Source organism: Vigna unguiculata, chromosome 5 (assembly GCF_037176805.1).
Source record: "Vigna unguiculata cultivar grain cowpea cultivar isolate G323 ecotype 2 chromosome 5, ASM3717680v1, whole genome shotgun sequence".
Taxonomy (NCBI): Eukaryota; Viridiplantae; Streptophyta; class Magnoliopsida; order Fabales; family Fabaceae; genus Vigna; species Vigna unguiculata.
The window spans coordinates 54,890,386-54,910,815 of NC_140796.1; the positions used below are offsets into that span (position 1 = coordinate 54,890,386).

At 31.6% G+C, this 20,430-nt stretch overlaps 2 protein-coding genes across 3 annotated transcripts in view; both read right to left on the minus strand.

Moving 5' to 3' along the window:
* Nucleotides 1-5,883, minus strand: part of LOC114183665 (ABC transporter C family member 13-like) — a 41,649-nt gene extending 35,766 nt beyond the window's left edge. The window contains exons 1-5 of the mRNA XM_085673831.1: nucleotides 5,832-5,883; nucleotides 5,655-5,738; nucleotides 4,701-4,753; nucleotides 4,253-4,591; nucleotides 3,478-3,551 (exon numbers count right to left, since the gene is read on the minus strand). The gene's annotated coding sequence lies outside the window, so the exon portion shown is untranslated. The remainder of the gene's footprint in view (nucleotides 1-3,477; nucleotides 3,552-4,252; nucleotides 4,592-4,700; nucleotides 4,754-5,654; nucleotides 5,739-5,831) is intronic.
* Nucleotides 442-19,373, minus strand: LOC114183676 (ABC transporter C family member 13-like). Of its 2 annotated transcripts, XM_085673850.1 has the most exons (12): nucleotides 18,231-19,369; nucleotides 17,799-17,853; nucleotides 17,615-17,704; nucleotides 16,352-16,405; nucleotides 15,083-15,329; nucleotides 13,712-13,772; nucleotides 12,262-12,637; nucleotides 12,113-12,187; nucleotides 11,846-11,987; nucleotides 11,635-11,715; nucleotides 1,202-1,450; nucleotides 442-922 (listed from the first exon to the last, which is right to left on the minus strand). In XM_085673850.1, the coding sequence occupies exons 9-12, from the start codon at nucleotides 11,933-11,935 to the stop codon at nucleotides 893-895; spliced, it is 450 nt and encodes a 149-aa protein (XP_085529976.1). In that variant the 5' UTR covers nucleotides 11,936-11,987; nucleotides 12,113-12,187; nucleotides 12,262-12,637; nucleotides 13,712-13,772; nucleotides 15,083-15,329; nucleotides 16,352-16,405; nucleotides 17,615-17,704; nucleotides 17,799-17,853; nucleotides 18,231-19,369; the 3' UTR covers nucleotides 442-892. The 2 variants fall into 2 exon arrangements, with proteins under 2 accessions (XP_085529976.1, XP_085529975.1); XM_085673849.1 differs by having other exon boundaries at nucleotides 442-1,450; nucleotides 18,231-19,373.
* Between the last annotated feature and the right edge of the window lie 1,057 nt (nucleotides 19,374-20,430).

Sequence of the window (20,430 nt, forward strand, 5' to 3'; positions counted from 1 at the left end):
CATGACAGTTAATCATTGAAATAGTGTCAGAAAAAAAGACTTAATTTAACAAAATTAACAAAAAATTATGAATAATTTAACAATTTGACGAAAATTGAGATAAAAAAATATTTTAACAAAAGTAATATATAAATCATGCCTACTTCGGCTGATAACTTTTGAATCGGGTCAAACCTATAAATCTTTTGAAAATTTTGATGACCTGATTTCTTTACGTGCTTAATTGGTTAACCACATGCACACATGATTCTCTCGTTTGCTGTTATACTTATAGGCTTTGAAAAAACTGTTAATATTATTTTTAAATTAAGCAAATTTATTTACCTTCAATTAAAAAAACTAAAATAAAATGAGTACAGAAATTCAAATTTTATTTTGGTGGAATCCTTCCCTTTAATCACCCTTAATAATTTGCCACTTACATTAACAAAGAGATACATATCCAAGAACAGAACGCTTATAGAAACTAAGCATTTTTCACATTTGAAAAGACCAATGATACAATAATAAGTATACATAGTAAAAAAAACTGTAGCAATATAGAGAAAACAAAATTGACAGAACAAGAAAAAAGCAGTGTAACAGCATGAAGAAGAAAGAAGAAAAAGAAGAGGAGTTGATATTTATACATGCATGTGTGACTTAAACAATAGTATTTTGAATTTTGGTGTGACCCGAAGGAAAAGTTGAGTCCTGTTTCACGATTTGGTGTATCTGTCTCTGCTGAAGCATCTGAAGGTTCATTCGAGAGCATGACCTAACCATGTCACTTGCTAAGGGAATCACGGGAAGAACATCACAGTTGCATATCTCAATCATGAACCCATCTGGGTCATGAAAAAACAACTGATCCACTTAACACCACCTTCTTCCACCGTTGCACGCATGTATTCTATCTCCATTTCCTCGAGCTTCTTCTCCACTGTATATAGTAGTTGACACAGTAGGAGAACTGATTATAGATATAATTAAGTTGTGTTTCAGATATTAGTAGGTTCATTTATCAATTTGAATTGTGAATATAGTAATGCTGGTGATGTTAACAGATATAGAGGACTGAGTGAATGGAACTAATGATCTCTAGTATCCATTTTTCACAAGTTTGATAGGTGAGCATATCCAATGAAATTACTCTACCATATAAGATTATTTTACATTATTTGCTAAAGACATCTTGATTAAATTCAAACAAGGATCTGACCTCTCCAATAACTGCAACAAAGGAACCCTGGGACACACTTAGAGTCACATGATTCAACACCATATTTAATGCCTGTTCCTCACTACTTGACAAAGTACAACATGCATCTTGGATAAATACACCCAAACCTTGAACACAATCAGGCTGTTCACTTAGGAATGATGATGGACAGGAATTTGTGTCTCCATCTTTAAATTTATGTTCAGGACAAGCGAGAAACCTACTCAACCGTCCAGAAGATATGATGGCCTGCAGTGACATTAATAGAAACTATTCATCCCAATGCATGTACAAATCAAATATGTTCATAAAAACTATGGAATATAGGAGACTCACATCAATCAATCCATTAATTACCCAAGGGAATGAATTTAGTGGTGAAATAAGGGGTTGAAAAATGCAAGACAAGTGAAAACCTGCAAACCACAACAAAAGCACAAAGCAAAAAATCCAAATCACAAAACACAAAAGATACAACACAACAAAACAACACACAAGAAAAGTACAGCAAACACAACTCACAAGAAAAGTATAAAGCGCACAACACACAAGACACAAGAAAAACACAACACACAACACATAACATACAAAACAAAAACACACCACAACACCCAAGCACAACAATAGAGGATTAATTATGATTAGTTTTTCTTTCAATAATTGCAAACTCAACAATTCTGAGGGTTCAGTAATCAATAAATAAGGTGAGATAGGACAACCTGAAAGAGCATTGAACAAGCAATAAGATCCCACACTTTCAAGTTCCTTATCAACAACCGCTCATTGGAGCCCAGTTCCCACAAAGCAATGTCCCCCACATTCGTGCCAACAAACAGATTGAATCAAGAAAACAAAATTTAGTCAATTTCCAGCATGAATAGTTAATACATGTAACTAATAATGAGTTCTAAGATTATAACAATGTTTCAATAAATCAAACCAGCTTACCTCATATGATATTCCCATTGGTCTTGTTCTCTTAGAAACATGATCTGAATCACCAGACGGATAATCAACAGAAGGATTAGTTGGAGGGGTCCCAGAGTGCTTCAAAGCAGCTTAAAAGGCAATGAAACATCAGGTCAAAGATTACAAACCAAACATATCATCTTAAGTACAACTAGTCATCAAGAGTTAGAGAACAAAACCAATACAATCATTAATCACCTGGAACAATTTCATACACTGTTGCCACGCTGTGTGAAGAAAATAATATTTATCTACATACAAATACGATTGAATAATAAGCAATCAAATATGTTAAACTCTACACAAAACTGGATTAAAAGTTTACTCTATAAACCAAATTTGTCCTAAAAGCAAGAAATTAGGCATTAAAAAACAAAAAAAAATATACCAACTAACTAAAACTGGACTAAAATATCTACTCACAGTTCTGCATAGAAAAACCAATCTACCTTCCTAGTTCAAAGCTGTAAATGACAAAAGAATAACTAATCTAAGTTTCAAGCATTCCACCCAGAGAAAAACAACTCAAATCAATAAAACCAAATAGCAAACGATCCAAATCAGCATCTAAACCAGAATTGACCTCACCAAGGCAGTGTTTACATCTCTTTCACTCAAGTGTTTCAGTCTAGGTGTTTAACTCTCAGCACATTATGCAAATTCACATTATCATAAACTTGGAAAGCTTCTAATCACACCAATCAAATTAGAAATGCACTCAAGATCAATAGGACTCTAACTGTCAGAGTTCGAAGAGAAACAATACAAGTTCTGAAAATGTAAATAACATGAATGCATCACACAATGAAAGAAAGTAAAGCTCAAATCTCACAGTAGGTAAAATCTTGTCAAAACTGGTTCAAAACTGACTTTTCATGTAAAAGCTATTCAATTCTATTGAAAGAAGTTGTAAAACTGACTAGAAACTATCAACTCAAATTAGAAACTCAAAAAGTCATTCACAATCAAGAACTAAGAAGTAGAGAAGTAACCATGCAAGATCTGTACAGCACTTGGAAACATATCTAAACAAGTTTAAGACTATAAAACAAAGCTAAGACAAGAGTCAATATCTAAAAACAACAAATAACTAAGAATATCACTAAGTAACAAAATAAACGAAAGCAAAAAAGAAGACAGGAAATTACCAACCTAGTTCTGCTGCTGTTAGTTACAAGGGCAAACAATTAAAGTGAAATGACTTGGATTCTCTTGAATCGGCCTGTGTTTGAATATCTACGGGCAATATGCACAAGTATACGTAGTTTAATTTAACGTTAAAACACACAAACAAAGTAAGAAAATACCTTGAATGCAATTATTTCATACGGTTCAGCTGCAACAGAAGGGACTGATATCTTTTATCAAAGGGTTGCACCCTCTATAAGAAAAAAAACGAAAATATTAAAACAAAGGCATATTTATTGACAACAATTTGAGAGAAAGCATTGAAAAAAATCACTAGAACTGACAAACAATTTATCAAACAATGTTAAAAAGGAGCGAATTATGCATAGATATAAAGACTAACCTGTTCGTAGGAGGACATAAACAGATACCTCGGCTTGGCAAGGTCTACGAAATTGCAATCTAACTATCGTAAAAAGTTTCTAACGACAAAATATGACTAAAACACAGTTCAAACTACCAACACCGGTTACAACAAAAAATCTAAGTACCTAAAACGTAAAATAAACTTAGAAAAGGCTAAAATTGCAAAATCTGATAACTGAATTAAACTATTGTATAAAACTGCGATTCAATATAAAACACACCACAAAACAAACCACAACAAAAGCACAAAGCAAAAAATCCAAATCACAAAACACAAAAGATACAACACAACAAAACAACACACAAGAAAAGTACAGCAAACACAACTCACAAGAAAAGTATAAAGCGCACAACACACAAGACACAAGAAAAACACAACACACAACACATAACATACAAAACAAAAACACACCACAACACCCAAGCACAACAATAGAGGATTAATTATGATTAGTTTTTCTTTCAATAATTGCAAACTCAACAATTCTGAGGGTTCAGTAATCAATAAATAAGGTGAGATAGGACAACCTGAAAGAGCATTGAACAAGCAATAAGATCCCACACTTTCAAGTTCCTTATCAACAACCGCTCATTGGAGCCCAGTTCCCACAAAGCAATGTCCCCCACATTCGTGCCAACAAACAGATTGAATCAAGAAAACAAAATTTAGTCAATTTCCAGCATGAATAGTTAATACATGTAACTAATAATGAGTTCTAAGATTATAACAATGTTTCAATAAATCAAACCAGCTTACCTCATATGATATTCCCATTGGTCTTGTTCTCTTAGAAACATGATCTGAATCACCAGACGGATAATCAACAGAAGGATTAGTTGGAGGGGTCCCAGAGTGCTTCAAAGCAGCTTAAAAGGCAATGAAACATCAGGTCAAAGATTACAAACCAAACATATCATCTTAAGTACAACTAGTCATCAAGAGTTAGAGAACAAAACCAATACAATCATTAATCACCTGGAACAATTTCATACACTGTTGCCACGCTGTGTGAAGAAAATAATATTTATCTACATACAAATACGATTGAATAATAAGCAATCAAATATGTTAAACTCTACACAAAACTGGATTAAAAGCTTACTCTATAAACCAAATTTGTCCTAAAAGCAAGAAATTAGGCATTAAAAAACAAAAAAAAATATACCAACTAACTAAAACTGGACTAAAATATCTACTCACAGTTCTGCATAGAAAAACCAATCTACCTTCCTAGTTCAAAGCTGTAAATGACAAAAGAATAACTAATCTAAGTTTCAAGCATTCCACCCAGAGAAAAACAACTCAAATCAATAAAACCAAATAGCAAACGATCCAAATCAGCATCTAAACCAGAATTGACCTCACCAAGGCAGTGTTTACATCTCTTTCACTCAAGTGTTTCAGTCTAGGTGTTTAACTCTCAGCACATTATGCAAATTCACATTATCATAAACTTGGAAAGCTTCTAATCACACCAATCAAATTAGAAATGCACTCAAGATCAATAGGACTCTAACTGTCAGAGTTCGAAGAGAAACAATACAAGTTCTGAAAATGTAAATAACATGAATGCATCACACAATGAAAGAAAGTAAAGCTCAAATCTCACAGTAGGTAAAATCTTGTCAAAACTGGTTCAAAACTGACTTTTCATGTAAAAGCTATTCAATTCTATTGAAAGAAGTTGTAAAACTGACTAGAAACTATCAACTCAAATTAGAAACTCAAAAAGTCATTCACAATCAAGAACTAAGAAGTAGAGAAGTAACCATGCAAGATCTGTACAGCACTTGGAAACATATCTAAACAAGTTTAAGACTATAAAACAAAGCTAAGACAAGAGTCAATATCTAAAAACAACAAATAACTAAGAATATCACTAAGTAACAAAATAAACGAAAGCAAAAAAGAAGACAGGAAATTACCAACCTAGTTCTGCTGCTGTTAGTTACAAGGGCAAACAATTAAAGTGAAATGACTTGGATTCTCTTGAATCGGCCTGTGTTTGAATATCTACGGGCAATATGTACAAGTATACGTAGTTTAATTTAACGTTAAAACACACAAACAAAGTAAGAAAATACCTTGAATGCAATTATTTCATACGGTTCAGCTGCAACAGAAGGGACTGATATCTTTTATCAAAGGGTTGCACCCTCTATAAGAAAAAAACGAAAATATTAAAACCAAGGCATATTTATTGACAACAATTTGAGAGAAAGCATTGAAAAAAATCACTAGAACTGACAAACAATTTATCAAACAATGTTAAAAAGGAGCGAATTATGCATAGATATAAAGACTAACCTGTTCGTAGGAGGACATAAACAGATACCTCGGCTTGACAAGGTCTACGAAATTGCAATCTAACTATCGTAAAAAGTTTCTAACGACAAAATATGACTAAAACACAGTTCAAACTACCAACACCGGTTACAACAAAAAATCTAAGTACCTAAAACGTAAAATAAACTTAGAAAAGGCTAAAATTGCAAAATCTGATAACTGAATTAAACTATTGTATAAAACTGCGATTCAATATAAAACACACACCACAAAAACACATAACCCAAAACACACAGACACACACACACCACAAAACACATACACACACAACACAAATCATATACAAAAAACACAACACCCCACACAAAAGACAATATAAATAAAAAACATTCAACATCCTCACACAACCACAAAAACATACCAAACACATAACACACAACACAAAAATATAAAAAACACACAACACAAAACACAATGCCCTACACAAAAGATAATATAAATCCAAAACACCCAACACCGGACAACCACAAAAATAACTAAAAAACACACGAGCACAAAAACACTTAACACAACCACAAAAACATCAAACACAACACAAAATATTACAAACACGCACAACACAAAACACAACAAAACACACACCCCCCAAATCACAACAAAACACATACAACACAAAACACAAAAAACACCAAACACACCACAAAAACACACAACCCAAAACACACACCACAAAAAACACACACAAAACACACCAAACATAAAAAACACACACACTACATAAAACACAACACCCCACAAAAAATACAATATAAATAAAAAACATTCAACACCCCACACAACCACAAAAACAAATAAAAAAACACACATGCACAAAAACAATCAATACAACCACAAAAACACTGAACAAAACAATACAAACACGCACAACACAAAATACAACAAAACACACACTTCAAATCACAGCAAAACACACAACACAAAACATACACAACACGAAAAAAACACACACACATAACACACAACATAAACACAAAAAAAAATACACAACACAAAACACAACACCCCACACAAAAGACAATATAAATAAAAAACAACCAACACCCCACAACCACAAAAACAAATAAAAACACACAAGCACTAAAACAATTAACACAACCACAAAAACACCTAACACAACAACACAAACATGCACAAAACAAAACACAACACAAACACGCACAACACAAAACACAACTAAACACACACACCCCAAATCACAACACCCCAAAACAGAACACACACCAAACCCAAAACACATACACACATAACACAACACAAACACACACACACACACAACACAAATCACATACAAAAGACACAACACCCCACACAAAAGACAATATTTAACACCCCCACACAACTTCAAAAAAAAAAAATACAAAAGCACAAAATCAGTCAACAAACCCAGAAAAACACCGAACACAACAACACAAAACACAACAAAAAACACACGTCCAAATCACAACACAAAAACACAAAAAACATCAAACACACCACATAACACAAACACACACCACATAAATAAAAAACATTCAACATCCCACAAAACCACTAAAACAAATAAAAAACACACAACACAAAAACATAAAAAACACACAACACAAAAACATAAAAAATACACAACACAAAACACAACACCCCACATAAATAAAAAACACTCAACATCCCACAAAACCACTAAAACAAATAAAAAAACACACACACGACACACCAAACACATAACACAACACAAAAACATAAAAAACACAACACCCCACACAAAAGACAATATAAATCAAAAACATTGAACACCCCACAAAACCACTAAAACAAATAAAAAAACTCACATACACAAAAACAATGAACACAACAACACGAAACAACACAAACACCCCAAATCACAACAAAACACAAAACACTGAACACACACCACAAAACGCACAAAAACACACACCACAAAAACACAACCCAAAACACACAGAACATACACAACACACCAAACAACACACACATAACACAACACACAACAACACACAAAAAATAATATAAATCAAAATCAATCAACACCCCACACAACCACAAAAACAAATAAAAAATACACAAGTCATAAAAACAATTAACACAATCACAAAAACACCAAACACACACAAAACAAAACACAACACACACACCCCAAAACACAACACAAAAACACCAAATACAAAACACACAAACACACACACACACCATAAAACACATCACAAAAAAACACACACAAAACACACAACTTACACAATACAAAAAAAACACATAAGCACAAAAACAATTAATATAACCACAAAAACATCGAACACAACAAAACAAAACAACACAACCACGCACAAAACACAACACAAAAAAGCACACACACCACTAAAACACAACCCAAAACACACACATACACACCACAAAACATAACACAAAACATACACAACACAAAAAACAAACAGACAACACAAGCACACACACAACACAAATCACATACAATATCCAACACCCCCTCCCACAACCACAAAAACAAATAAGAAAACACAAAAGCACAAAATCAGTCAACAAATCCACTAAAACACCACACACAATAACACAAAACACACACATCCCAAATCACAAAACATACACAACACCAAAAACACACACACACACACAACACACCAAACACTTAACACAACACAAAAACATAAAAAACACACACACAACACCACACACAAAAGAAAATATAAATAAAAAACATCCAATACCCCAAAAACCACAAAAACAAATAAAAAAAGTCACATGAACAAAAACAATCAACATAACCACAAAAACACTTAACACAACAACACGAAAACACACAAACATCCCAAATCACAACAAAACACATACAAGACAAAACACAAAAACAGTGATCACACACCACAAAACACACACACACACACACCACAAAACACAACACAAAACACAAAACATACACAACACACACAAAAAACACAACACACCACACAAAACAATATAAATCAAAAACAATCAACACCCAACACAACCACAAAAACAAATAAAAAAACACACAAGTCATAGAAACAATTAACACAACTAAAAAAACACCGAACACAACAACACAAACACACACAAAACAAAACATAACACAAACATGGACAACACAAAACACACACCCCAAGTCACAATAAAACACACACCCCAAAACACAAAACACACACCACAAAAACACACTAAACACACACCTACCATAAAACATACACAACACAAAAAAAAAAAGACACACACAAACAACACACCAAACACATACCACACAACACAAACACAAAAAACACACAACACAAAACAACAACACCTAACACAACCACAAAAACAAATAAAAAACACAAAAACACAAACAATTAACACAACCACAAAAACACCGAACACAACAACAAAACACAAACACGCACAACACAAAACACACACACCCCAAATCAAAATACCTCAAAACACAAAAAACACCAAACACAACACAAATCACACAAAAACACAAACCACAGAAACACCAACACACCACAAAATACAACACAAAACAGAAAACATACACATAACAACAATCATACACACAACACAAAAAACACACGCACAACACAAAACACAACACCTCACACAAAAGACAATATAAATCAAAAGCATCCAACATCCCGAACAACCACAAAAACACCGAACACAACTACAAAAACACCGAACACAACAACACAAACACCCCAAATCACAACAAAACACAAAAAACACCAAACACACACCACATAACACAACCCAAAACACACACACACACACACACAAAACACAACACAAAAACACAAAACGCACACAACACCCCACACAATAGACAATATAAATAAAAAATAACCAACACCCCACACAACCACAAAAACAAATAAAAAAACACACAAGCACAAAAACAATTAACACAACCACAAAAACACTGAATACAACAACACAAAACACGCACAACATAAAACACACACCCCCCAAATCACAACACCCCAAAAAACAAAACACAAATCACACAAAAACACACACCACTAAAACACAACCCAAAACACACACCACAAAACACAACACAAAACATACACAACACAAAAAACACACACACAACACAAATCACATACAAAAAACATAACAATTCACACAAACACACAACACACCAAACACATAACACACAATACAAAAACAACACGCCACACAAAAGACAATATAAATAAAAAATAACCAACACCCCACACAATCACAAACACAAATAAAAAAACACACAAGCACAAAAACAATTAACCCAACAACAAAAACACCGAACACAACAACAGTAATTAACACAAACACGTACAAAACAAAACACAACACAAACACACACAACATAAAACACAAATATCCCAAATCACAACAAAACATATACAACACAAAACACAAAAACACCAAACACACCACAAAAACACACAACCCAAAACACACACACCACAAAGCATACACAACACAAAACACACACACACACACACAACACAGCAAACACATAACACACAACATAAAAAACATAAAAAACACACACACAACACAAAACACAACACCCCACATAACCACAAAAACAAAATAAAAAAACACAAGCACAAAAACAGTTAACACAACCAAAAAACACATAACACAACAATACAAAACAATACAAACACACACAACACAAAACACACAAACCACAAATCACACACGCACACACACTATAAAACACACAAAACCCAAAACTCACAACGCACAAAACACACACAGGCACAAACACATTACAGAACACAACAAAATCACACAAAACACAAAACACACATCACATACAACAAAAAACACACAGCACATACAAATTAAAACATGCAACAAAACACACAACACAACCACAAAAATACAAACACGCAAAACCATAAAAACACACAAAACACAAAACAATGCGTACAACACACAAAACACATAACACAAAACATATCAAACATAACACAACACATAATACAAAGCACAAAACAGAGATGGATCGCACCACCAAACTTTAAAGAATGAGCTCAATTCCAAACAAATCAACTAATTGTCAAATAACTAGAATCCAACCTCACATGAAGAGAAGAAACCGAAACCCCTAAATTTAAGTAAATACAACGACATCTTTAGGCTAAAAAAATAAAATTAAATTAAAAGCTACCCATCTAATTCAACCCACAATCCCCGGCTTTTTCTCAAGTCATAATTAAACTCCTTTGAACAATTTGCAACAGTATCAAAACCACAAAAAACGCATTCAAAGATATAATCATAAACATCCGTACAAAAGGAAGCCCCAGAAATTAATAAAAGTGGAAAGAAATTTAAAGAACAAGGAATCTGCACAAAAGTAAGACCCAGAAATTAACAAAAGTGGAAAGAAAGTTAAAGAACAAGGAATCTGCACAAAAATAAGACCCAGAAATTAACAAAAGTGGAAAGAAATTTAAAGAACAAGGATGAAAGATGAGACCCATTAACAAAAGTGGAAAGAAATTTAAAGAACAAGGATGAAAGATGAGACCCTGGACCTCGACCCCACAATAAAATAAGAACTCACCTGCACTTCGACGACAGTGGAAGCATACCGAGAAGCTGCACGGACTTCACCAGACAGTGCTATATGATGCTTCTTCATATCCTAATGCATGAACAATAAAACCCCGGTAAAATAAAGTTTGCGAAAGATTAACAGAATGCGAGCGAACAGTAAATCCAGAAATTTAAGGAAAAGAAAGAAACAGAATTCAATGTAGATTTTAAAGATTTACCTGAATTTTAGTGTCGAGATCAAGTATTTTCTTCAATATGGGAAGTGTTTGACCCTTATCCGGAGAAACTTGGTGGATTCCCTGTGACATAGTGTTTTCATCCACGGAGTCTGTTTCTCGTTCACTTGCTTCGATACATCATCTGTCGAAATTCCACAAATCAAAATTAACAATGTATCTTTGGCTGAAATTAAGATCATTATTTTCTTTTGGTCGATCCAAATCGAAAAGGAAAATTGAATAGAGAGTAGAGAATAGAAAAGGAACCTGACTCAGAAGGAACGTAGTCAAAGAACAAAGCGGTGGAATTTTCAGCGAGCATTTGGATTTGAATGGATTGATCTGCAAGAACGGGTGCTTTGTGTTAAAGAAGAAGTGGTTAATTCAATTGGTTAGTAGAGAGAAAGTGAGATTACCGTTCATGGTTCTCCATTTCCAAGATCCAACTTCTTGACCAATAAAGCAAGAGAGCAATGGAGCGCAACAGAGAGCAGTGGAGCGCAACAGAGAGCAGTGGAGCGCAAAAGAGTAACGTTCTTTTCTTTCTGAGATTTAGCAATTGAGCGAAGAGAGGAATAGAGTACTGTTTTCCAAGAGAGCAATGGAGCACAAAAGAGTAACGTTCTTTTCTTTCTGAGATTTAGCAATTGAGCGAAGAGAGGAATAGAGTACTGTTTTGAAATCACAACGGCTAAATGCTAATATCAAATTCTCAAAAGCGTCTTCTATTTTGGGCCTTGGGATGGGCAACCCAAATTTGAAAGCCCAATCTTTTCGTGAGAATGGACTAGGCTGCTTTGATTAAACAACTATTAAAATATACTAGAATTAAGAATATATATATATATATATATATATATATATATATATATATATAAAAGCTGAAATCGTTTATATGATATATGACTTAAATTTTGTAGTGAAATCGTTACATTTATTATATTTATGAAGACTTTTTTCCTATGATGTAATATTTAAAAATCCCATTATATTGTATAAATACAACAATAAATTAACATTATTTGATAAATTAACCAAATATAGTGTAATTAAAAATGAAGGAATAAATCTATTATTTTCTAAAAGGTAATAAAAAAATAGAAAACGAGTAGAACAAAATGATTGATAAATTAACCAAATATAGTGTAGTTAGAAATGAAGGAATAAATCTATTATTTTCTAAAAGGTAATAAAAAAATAAAAAACTTGAGTAGAACAACTGGATTTATTTTTAATCCTAAAAATAAATTTATTTATTTTTTACATAATGTAATTTTTAAACAAAAATTAAAATTTACCGAATAAACTGAGAAAGAAGACTACCAGAGTGAAAATTCGATATACGTGACGGGTGGTAATCAAACTTTTGAATTTTTTTTTCTATTTATTTATTTATTTATTTATTGAAATGTATGAGTGTTTTTATTATTATTGTCATACATAGTTATTAAAAGTCCGGAACACCTAAATTTGTAACCCAACACAGGGAACTTTTGTTTTACTTAGCAACCTTTCTGAAGTTATATATATATATAATGCAGTTCATCAAAATTCACTCAATGGCCTATAAAAAAGCAATCATGTTTAGATGTATATTCGATTTTTATTCTATTATTTATTTTATGATAATTATACTAAAAATTATATTGAGTTGATTTTAGAAGTATAAAAGCCAAAACATATTAGGGATGACCACAATCAAGATAACTTTCTAACAATAACGCACAAGAATAGAAGAAAGATGACTTAAATAGAGCTTTTAAGGTTTGGACAATCATCACCTGAACCTTAAACTTATTATGCAGGAAAAACATATAAGTGAAATATAATATAATGAACTATATTAACTACAAGAGTTAAACTTACTTAATTATAGAGGTGAGCCCCAAGGATAATGCAAGTAAATGCCCATCCACATTCACTGAACCTGGAAGAAATAACAAAGATGGAACCAAATTTTTTTAAAGTTTTTTTGTTCCAATTGTTTGATATGCAAATAGAAGGAAATTATTTAAGAAAAAAAAAAGGAATGGCATCACCATCACCATAACCATGTTTATGTTAATATATTTGACAGATAGATATTTGCAATGTTTTAAATTGACATATAAAGTTGTGTATGAAGGAATGCGAAATAAAAGTATGGTGCCTAAAGGGAATAAAGTAACGAAGAAGCATATCAAATAAGAGATTAATAAAACAATTGGTACAAGTAAAAACTTTATTGCTCGTCGTAACACCTTGTTGAAGAAACTGGATCAGTTTATTTAGAAACAATGGCCCCGCAAAACCAAAACAACCATTAATCACCTGGAAGAATTTCTCATACACTTAGTAAATGCGTAAATAAATTGAAACCAGATAAAATAAAGCAAAGTCAGATTAAACTTTGGTTTATTTATGGCCAAAGAATTGGTATTTTAATATTGACATAGATATACTTCATAAAAGACATCCAAATACAAAACAAGGACATGATAAGGACTCATTATCATATGAAAACATCTTGTTGTGTTCCCTTGTAACTAATAAGTATATGTGTCAATTGTCATGGTGTTGATGTCATTAAAATTATGTAATAATCCTTGTAATCCTACTTAAGTGATCTTGTTTTTAAATTGACATGATAAACAATTCAGATTCTGTAACTTTAAAACATGTCAAGGTATCAATACCTTGGACCATGGAATGCCATATACAAACTATGAAAAATTCTCTACTTATTTAGAAATTGATAAGGATCGTATTTTTCTAATAAAGATGTCAAGGTACAAGTAAAACATGTTATGTCATGCAGGCTGTCATACTATGAGTATATTTTCTAGTGGCACAACCGAAATTTCTAGGTACATAAACAATCAGTTATCTATCACAACAGTAGTTGGGAAACTATACTATTTTGATTGATAGACCTTGAACTTGTTACAGAAATCAATGCATAATTCAAAACAAAAAGCATCTTCTGTACACATAAACTTACTGAGCTATTGGACAGACATTAAATTTCCTTTCATTTCAGGATAAAAAGGCTAGAACTTGCATCTCCACAGAAAAAGTAGAATCCCATGTTGGAATTGAAAATTCGAAAGTGTTGAAAAAGGTATAACTTGGACGAATTAGATTCCAGCAGTCCATAACAGTCATATAGTATAAATATTGCATATAAAGACTAGAGAATTACGCACAAACTTTGGTTTAGTATGTGGGAGGAAAACACGATTTCAAATTGAAAAATACCTTCATTAAACCCAGGCGGAGATATGACCATCCAGATGCACTACAGAGTGCTCTAAACAAAGATGGTTAGAGCCATTGTTACTCAGTTCATCTTGCCAGCAGGATAAAATCACATCATGACAGGAAGAAGGACCCATATCAGTCCGTAGTGGCAGCAGGTTATCAGAGTCTAATTGTTTTACCACACCATGATTCATTACTGGAGTTGTGAAGTTGAAATCAAATCCCAAAAGTTTCCATCATTTCCCTATATAGTAAGAATATTAAAACAAAAAACTAAAACTGTGACAGCAGATTCATTCAGAATTGAAACGTGCTCTATAAACAAAAATGTAATTTTCACATGCACTATGCCTGCTACTACAATCAAATCAACTCATTTTCATATTATGAATGGATGTGACAAGTAAAAGATTTTAAACAAATAGCTATCTTCTCGTCCTCAAATCTTATTGATATGCAATATATATCTTAAGTACCCTTGTTGAGTAAAGTTCTTCAACATGATACAAAGTTCTATTTATTATCATTACTATAAAATGACTTAGGGTGTGCCTTTTTTTTCTTTCTTTTTTTTAGGAGTACTCTTGAATGTACTATACAGTAGGTTCTCAGTGCCCTAAGATCCCAATCCCAGATCGAGTTCCAATCGCAGAATTGTTCTCAAGCGAATGGCTTTTACTCAACCTCAATTCATTCAGTTAGGACCTCCCTTTATGTATGTCATTTCTATCCTTGCCAGCGTGAGGAGTCAGATCGGATTCTAGCACTTGCATGGAATCTGGGAGAGTGGCTATTTGCAGCCTCTCTTGGCATGAGCACTAGCATCTTGCTAACATCGGCTTTTTCCTCCGACTAGAAGGGGATCTTGTTCACGGCGGATTCAGATTTAAACGCCCTAATAGTTGATGATCCATCAAATGTTTCCGTGAATGATGAGTATACTGGAGAGCGTAAAACACTGTCCAGTCGTAGTAATTCTCTCGATGTTGACATGTAGAAGAACTGAAGCCACTGCATAGATCAGTTGATTGCTGTCTATTATACCAAGTCAAAGAAGTGATTATGGTTTTAAACGTTTGAGACCCAAGAAACACTGAAATAATTTATTTGTAGTTTTATAAAAGCTTTATTTTGTACTCCATAATTATGAGGGTTTCCAAATTCGTACAATTTAATAACAAATAATCCTAATAGTTTTAGGAACTTACAGTCTAAAAAACAAGGAGTGTGGTTAAATATGAAAGTGTCAATAAGAAAAAATAATACCTGAAATCTACTGTAGATATAACAAAATGGCAATAGCAAGAGTAAGAAGAAGACCTACAGAAAATCGAAAGATAAAAATAGATCATGGGGAACATTAAGACAAATATTGGTAGTTCCATAATACATATGACAAACTAAGAAAATCATTGTAACTGTACGTAACACAAAATTATTGTAATACCCAACAGGCCTACGAAATTCGCTAGAAGAATGTTCAGAATGAATGGAAGTGAATCATCAATGGTATAAAGATCTGAAGATAATCTACACAAAACAGAAGAAATCGTGAAACATAAAATTCATATTATCATTATCTGCTATTATTCCCTGAAGACATCTTATTCTAACCTGTTCAGTATTCTCCCACCAGGCCACCAGGGGTCTGATCAAAGAATTGGACAGGTGCATTCATAAGCTTGTTGAGCAATTTATTGTGTACCTTAGTTGCAGCTTGTAATAATTAAATAATTAAGCTATAACATGCCATAATTAAATAATTAAGCTATAACGGTTATAACGGTTATTTATTAATAGAAAAATATAATTTATAAAATGATGATTTGACTGCTTTGTACGGGTTAAATCAAATAATACTTAAATTATAATATAACAATTTTTACTGTTAAATGTCCCATCTTAAAATTTAAAAGTTATATTTATTTTAAAATCAAATTGTCTCAAATTTAAAAGATAAGGAATAAAATACAATTTAAAATTAAGAAGTTAACAAGAATTTTATAATTAGGATAAAGAATCAAAGCTGTAATTTACATTTTTATTATCTGTCAAAATATTGTGATGAATACTATGTTTTAAACTTTTATTTCCACATTCTGTCACATTTAAAAAATATAACCAATAATAACATACAAGGGTATTAAAAAGCAGCATAGTATCAAAGCCAAATTCACCAAACAAAAAGCTAGCAAATTTGGACATGATAAAAACAGACTGTTTTCTCCTAAACATCACGTAAATTCATTTTTTCCATCTCCATTATTCCTTTATATTTTATCTTCGAATTATACTGCCAACAATGCTCTTAGTGTAACAAAAATTTCCATCATGAAAGCCTAAAACTCCTTAAAGGTAAATAAAAATCCATCAAGAAAATCCATAAAAAATAGATTATTACTGTCTAAAACATTGAACCATATTACCAAGATCATAAAAAATCACCACTACACATAAGTTTAAGATATGAAACTGTAATTTATGCAGAATAGGTTGAAAATATTACTCGATCAAGAATAATTAACTTACACGAGGAAGCTTGCAATCAGAGAAATTGGAACCCATCTTTGTTCATCCATGTTGAACCTTAAATACTCATCCCTCACTAAATTAGCATCACTGCATAAACAAAACAGCATTGAAGATAAAATTCAACAGCAAAGATTTGTTGGGAAACACAACAGTAAATAACGAAGAACAGACAATAATTTACTTGAAGTAATAATCAATTTGGTTGACTATTGTATCGGCGAGAGAGGTTTGGCAACCTGAAAGAACATTGCAGGAGGAGGTGCATGTGTTAAAAACGGCATGCCCCCAAAGGGTTCAAATTGTAGTGTTGGGAAATAATAGAATTCTATGAAGGAAGAGATGGTGCATTTTCCCGGAATTAAGTCGGCTGGTGCAGGTGGCTTTCCATAAACAAATTCAAAGTGAGACATGAAGATTTATCATTTTTAGTTTTCAAACCCATTCAAAATCTTTGAAAATATTAAACTAATTTCAAGTTTTCTGAACATTTCTACAAAATTAGAACTTCTAATTACTTAGATTTGAAACACTAATCTAAAATGTTGCCCCGACAATCATGCAAAATATACACAAATTATAATCAGGGAAAAAAATCTTGCAATAATTTCTTTACATTTTTTTTGGAACTCTTTCTTTGAATAAACTGTTCGGATAGCGTCATCCGATATTGAGGGCTCCAGAAGAACTCAAAGATCCTGCATTATCCGATATTGAGGGCTCCAGAAGAACTCAAAGATCCTGCATCCATGGTTACGAGAAGAAAACAAGAACAAAAACCGAAAAGAATAGGAAACAATATAAATAACAGCGCAACTGAATTAGCATCACTGCATAAACAAAAGAACATTGAAGATAAAATTCAACTGCAAAGATTTGTTGGGAAACACTACAGTAAATAACGAAGAACAAACAATAATTTACTTGAAATAATAATCAATTGAAGTAATAATCAATTTGGTTGACTATTGTATTGGCGAGAGAGGTTTGGCAACCTGAAAGAACATTGCAGGAGGAGGTGCATGTGTTAAAAACGGCATGCCCCCAAAGGGTTCAAATTGTAGTGTTGGGAAATAATAGAGGAAGAGATGGTGCATTTTCCCGGAATTAAGTCAGCTGGTGCAGGTGGCTTTCCATAAACAAATTCAAAGTAAGACATGAAGATTTATCATCTTTAGTTTTCAAAGCCATTCAAAATCTTTGAAAATATTAAACTAATTTCAAGTTTTCTGAACATTTCTACAAAATTAGAACTTCTAATTACTTAGATTTTAAACACTAATCTAAAATGTTGCCCCGACAATCATGCAAAATATACACAAATTATAATCAGGGAAAAAAATCTTGCCATAATTTCTTTACATTTTTTTGGGAACTCTTTCTTTGAATAAACTGTTCTCGAAGAGGATAGCGTCATCCGATCTTTGAGGGCTCCAGAAGAACTCAAAGATCCTGCATCCATGGTTACGAGAAGAAAACAAGAACAGAAACGAAAAGAATAGGAAACAATATAAATAACAGCGCAACTGAAAAGAAAATAAAGCACAAGCAAAATATTATTAGACGAAGAGAAATCAGACAGCAGGAACAGAGAGGGCCAAAGCTCCGGTGCTTGAAAATTAACAGAAAGAGAGAGAAAGAGATTTGAATGGAAACTATTTGAAATGAGATTGTATAAAGTAGAAATGCTGACTGAAAGATCAAAATTAAGGGTTTGAAGATCAGATGAAAATTAAGGGGATTTGAATATCAGAAAACAAGGGTTATTTTAACAACGACAGACTATTATAAAATGTATTGACCAAATTATCCTTTGATCGAATAATAATTAGGTTTGAATTGAAAAATTAAAATATTATCTATAAACTCTTACAAAATATAAATAATCATAATATATATATATATATATATAATAATATAAATAAATATTTTCGTCAAACATAAAAATAATTATATTATTTATTTCTTAATGAAGATATTAAAAATAAAAAATAGTCAATAATAATTACATCCATGCATGCTCGAATTAGTTGGTATACATCGGATGTGCAGATCGAAAATAAATAATAATATAAAATACAATAAATTTTAAATTCAATGAAAAAGTTATTGTCAAATTATATAATAATAATAATAATAATAATAATCTATTAAAAAAAACTATAGTAAAAATAGATATAAATTATAACCATAAAGTATGAGAGTGTTACTAATTACAACAATTTAAATAAAACATAATTATTAATTGTTCTGAGATTAATATTTTATATATGACTAATTGTTATCTAATTTAAAAAATTAATATTTCAAAAATATTATATTATTAACCACCATAATTATTATTACTATTAATATTATTTTTATTATTCACCATTCTTATTATTATTATTTGTTGTTATTACTATTATTATTATAAAATATAATTATTTTATTTTTACATTATAATTATTACTAATTATAACTATAATTATTATTATTATTATTATTATTATCTATAATTATATTATCGTTATTGATTATTATTATGTTCATTATTATTATCGACTATAAATATTATTATCATTAATAACAACTATAATTATTTTTATTACCTTATTATTATTATTATTATTATTAATAAATATAATTATTATAATAGTTATTATTATTTATTTTTTTATTATGATTTGATATGTATTTTATTTTAAAACTATAAATATCATATATTTTTATTTTTTACATACTTTTAGGATAAAATAAATTTTATTTTATTTTTAATTATCTTTTTAGAATTTTTCTCAAATTAAATTAGACACATTTTGTATTTTTGAATATAT

Bases quoted from the DNA above. Each gene is read 5' to 3' on its own strand.
- LOC114183676 (XM_085673849.1), bottom strand. From the start codon at position 11,935: ATGTCACAGGGAATCCACCAAGTTTCTCCGGATAAGGGTCAAACACTT. The intron at 11,716-11,845 runs GTAAATCTTTAA...TTCATGCATTAG, and splicing joins ATCTCGACACTAAAATTCAG to GATATGAAGAAGCATCATAT. The intron at 1,451-11,634 runs GTGAGTTCTTAT...ATGTCACTGCAG, and splicing joins CCACTGTCGTCGAAGTGCAG to GCCATCATATCTTCTGGACG.